Source organism: Budorcas taxicolor, chromosome 8, assembly GCF_023091745.1.
Source record: "Budorcas taxicolor isolate Tak-1 chromosome 8, Takin1.1, whole genome shotgun sequence".
Taxonomy (NCBI): Eukaryota; Metazoa; Chordata; class Mammalia; order Artiodactyla; family Bovidae; genus Budorcas; species Budorcas taxicolor.
Window position 1 is genome coordinate 82761795 of NC_068917.1, and position 3761 is coordinate 82765555.

Here is a 3761-nt window from a genome sequence, read left to right on the forward strand (position 1 = left end):
CAGTCCCTAGAAACTCTTAAGGCCCCACTGGTCATCATCCTCTCTTCGGAGTCCAGGACAACGGTTCTGTCCCCTTGCCAGGCCCGTTTCATCCCAGGGGTCTGGAGCTAGGCCGGCTTCTGCGGGGAGTTTCTGGAGCCTGGAATGGGGGCAGGGAAGGATGACCAAAAAGTCCTGCTCCGGAGAGGAGGCGAGGATCCTGCAGCAAGTCGAGGGCAAGAGATCCGCTAGGCAGAAGCCACCTAGAAAACGTTTTGGAAAAAAATCCTCGACCACCCCTCTGTCCCCGAGCCACAGGTGCCCCGTCGCCGACCCTCCCGTGGCCGACGGCGGGGGGCGCGAGGGCTAAAAGAGCAGCGGGAGCAGCAAGATGGAGGCGAACAGGGTCCAGGCGCTTCGGGGTGCCGAGCGGCAGCCGCCGCCGCCGCTGCTCCTGCGCCCGGGCCCGTAGGGCAAGTCCCCGCGGCCGCCTGCCGCAGCAGCGCCGCCGCCCGGGCGCGGCGGGTGCGGGACCCCGTCATCGTCGTCCAGCGGCTGCTCGCCGCCCGTGCCCCCGGTGCGCTGCTCGTCGTCGTACTCCTCGTCGTAGTAGTCGTCCAGGCCCCCGTCCGAGCCGCTGCTGCCCGGGCCATTGCCCAGTTCGGCGCCGAAGCACAGGCGGGCCATGTTTTCCTTGACCGACTCGCAGATGGGCCGTTCCAGGCCGTCGCACACGCAGTCGTTGAGCAGTGCCGCCTTGGGCATGGCCAGCATGTCCTCGATGACTGTGCGGCACTCGTCGGTGCAGCGCAGCCCGTTGAAGAGCTTGCCGCAGTAGGTCAGGTAGCGGCTAAGCGCCAGGTTGCAGCGGCTGTCGCGGTCACAGCGCCTCCGGGCCTCGGTGCAGCCCAAAACCCCGCCCGCACCCGCGCCGGGGCCGCCTGCGCCGCCGCCGCTCGTCCGGGGCAGGCACGGCTCAATGGCGCGCTTGGTAGACTTGCAGTTCTCGTCCTGCGCACAGTCACAATCCTCCAAGGCGGGCCCGCGACGCGTGTGGTTGAGCTGAATGAGGGCCGAGATGCAGTGGCTCGGGCAGCGCCAGCGCGAAGAGAAGGAGGCGGCCGAGGCCGGGAAGGCGGCAGCTGCGGCGGCGGCCCCCGGCACGTCGCTCCCGCCGCGCTGCGCCAGCACCGGCGCGCACGCCTCGGCGTACTGGTTGTAGGCGTAGCTGCACTCCGGCTCCCCCTGGCACTGCAGCAGCGCCTGCCAGCAGATGAGGCGGCGGCCGTGCGCCAGCCCCGAGCCCCGCGGCGCCGAGCCCAGCAGCTGCAGCAGCGCCATCAGGCACAGCCAGGCGCCCGGCACGGTTCCCCTGCGGGCCCCGCCGCCGCCGCCCAGCAGCCCTGTGACCATCGCGGGCAGCGGCGGCCGCCGGGCGAGGAGCGGAAAGGAGACGAGGCGCGGGGAGCGGCGGACGCAGAGCCGGCGGAAAAGTTTGCCCCAGTCCTGCCAACTTCTTGCATGAGTGTTTTCATAAATCCATGCACGCCGCCGGCTGTTGCCCCGCTGCTTGCAGAAGGTCGGCTCTCGCTTGGGCTGCGGGGGCTTCCTAGAAGTGCACGGCCGTGGAGAGCCCCTCCGGTCGGCCCCCGGCAGTGGCGGGAGGCGTTCACTGCCGCCCTCGGAGGTTGCTGGCCGCGGGGCCGCGGCGGGGCTGCGGGACCGCGCGGCGCCGCGGGTGCATTTTGCTCTGCGCCTGCAGATCCGTTGTGCGGCCGCGGCGGCTCCTTCCTCCCGGACTCAGTGCCGCGCCGCCGCCGCGGGTTCTCGCATCGCGCCGCTTCCTGGCTCGCGTCCGGGCGCTGCCCGCCTTCCCGCGGCCCGGCTGCCCGCGTCCCCTCCCCCTCCGCCAGCGGCGACCCCGGCCTCGGCTCCGGGGAGCTCTTTCCGGGCGGCACGGTGAAAACGGGAAACTCGGCGCGGCGGGAGTGCAGCGGCTCCCGGGCTTCCCTCGGCGGCGGCTTCTCGGGTGACAAGGAGCCCGGGGAGCGGATCCGCTGAGCCCGGCTGCGGACTCGCTCGCTGCGAGGCTTTAAATACAAAAATGGGCCGGGAGCCCCCGCGTGGTGCCGCGGTGCCCCCTCATTATGCATGCATGGAAAAGCAAACAAACAAAAACATTAGCAACGCTCCTCCGGCTCGCCGAGCCCCGGCCCCGCGCGCTCCGAGCCTGCCCGCTTTCTCCTTTCTCCACTCTCTTTCGCCCTTTGCTCGGCCCCCTTTCCCGGCTTTTCGAGATGCTATTGGTCCCGCCTGTTGTTGTTGAAACTTTCTTTTTTTTTTTTTTTACAAGCCGCTGGAGTGGGGTTGCGGAGTGGGGGAGGGCGGGGAGGGTGGTGGGCAGCTCACATTCAGGCATTCAGGGCTTGAAAGGAACGGCTTAAGGAGCCTGACAGAGGCCCGGGAGCTCCTCCTACTCTTAAGGAGGCTCGGATGTGGAGCCCTTGCCCGCGCACGGAACCAGCGGGCCGGGCTCAGGGGCAGCTGTTTGCATCCGGCTTGGTCACTGTCCTTTTTGTTTGGTTCTTCTTTTCTTCCTTTCTTCTTCTGTTTTATTTATTTATTTGGTACTTTTATTAATTATGCCTGGCCCTCATCCGTGCTTTCGACTGAATTCCAAATTCAATTTGCTTTCCGAGTTCCCCATCTTTGCCGGGTCATCACGGAGGGGAGGAGAGAACCCAGAGAATTTAATGTGGAACTCTGAAACTTAAAAAAAAAAAAAAAAATCCAGACACACACAAGAAAGAGGCAAAAGCTTTAGCTAGGGGGATATCGATAGTCACCAGCCTTTTCAGCCCCCACCCAGCACCCTGGTTCCCATTTACCGATCTGGCAGGTATGGCCCTGGAGCCAGGCATTGTTGTCATTTTCAAGACAGAAATCCAATAAGTCAAATTAATTTTTTTTTTAAGAAGGAAAGTTTCTAAAAGACGGTATTAAAAACAACAATACATTAAAAATATTTAGGGATGTTGCGCAGTACCTTCTGGCCGCAGTCAGAACATAAGAGGAAGGGGATAACTTGGCATCCTCCAAGGTTTCTATGCAAGCGTCTGTTTCAGTCTCCCTCGGTTTTAAGGGAAACCGCCGCCTACAGCAGCCTCTGCGATCCAGGCGCGGGAGTTTGCGAGCTACCTTAACTGCTGCGCAACGCAGCCTTCGACCACCAGAGGCACCGGGCGTCTGCAGCCTGTCAAAAACTGGCGCTTTTTTCCTCCCCTTTCCGTGGAGAGACTATCAACTCCATCTGTCACAAAACTTCAGGCTAAATCTCCTCTGGTGAAGCCGAGGCAGCCGGGGCTTCAGTACGCACAGCGATCGGCTGTCCGCCTCTCACCAGGGGCCCGGTGAGTTGGAAATGGCAAAAGTTAGAATAGAGACACCGCGTCTGCAGACTTATCAGGCTGCAGAAAGCCTCCTGTTCGTGCGGAGCCTGCTGCATTCCTCAGAGGCTCAGGGTCTGCATTAGGAAGCTGCATTTCAGCAATTCCCCAAAATAAAACGAAACCAAATAAACCTTAAAAAGCCAGGGTGAAGTAAGACAGACCTCGTTGCTCTGACTTGAATAATGGAGAAGGCACAAACAACAATAGCAATCTATATTTAAATATATTAAGTCTGCAACTGGATGGCCCATTGGAACAACCACTTCCCAGATTCTAGGGTATTTTTTGTTTGTTTTTATTTTGTTTTTGTAATTTGAAATTGTAATCTCCGTC

General features: G+C 61.6%; 1 protein-coding gene across 1 annotated transcript; it reads right to left on the reverse strand.

The window, feature by feature from the left end:
* Positions 1-345: 345 nt before the first annotated feature.
* Positions 346-1485, reverse strand: GAS1 (growth arrest specific 1). Its single transcript, XM_052645154.1, has one exon. It carries the CDS (start codon positions 1390-1392, stop codon positions 346-348), a length of 1047 nt encoding a protein of 348 aa, XP_052501114.1. The 5' UTR covers positions 1393-1485.
* Positions 1486-3761: the final 2276 nt, after the last annotated feature.

Bases quoted from the DNA above. Each gene is read 5' to 3' on its own strand.
- GAS1 (XM_052645154.1), bottom strand. From the start codon at position 1,392: ATGGTCACAGGGCTGCTGGGCGGCGGCGGCGGGGCCCGCAGGGGAACC.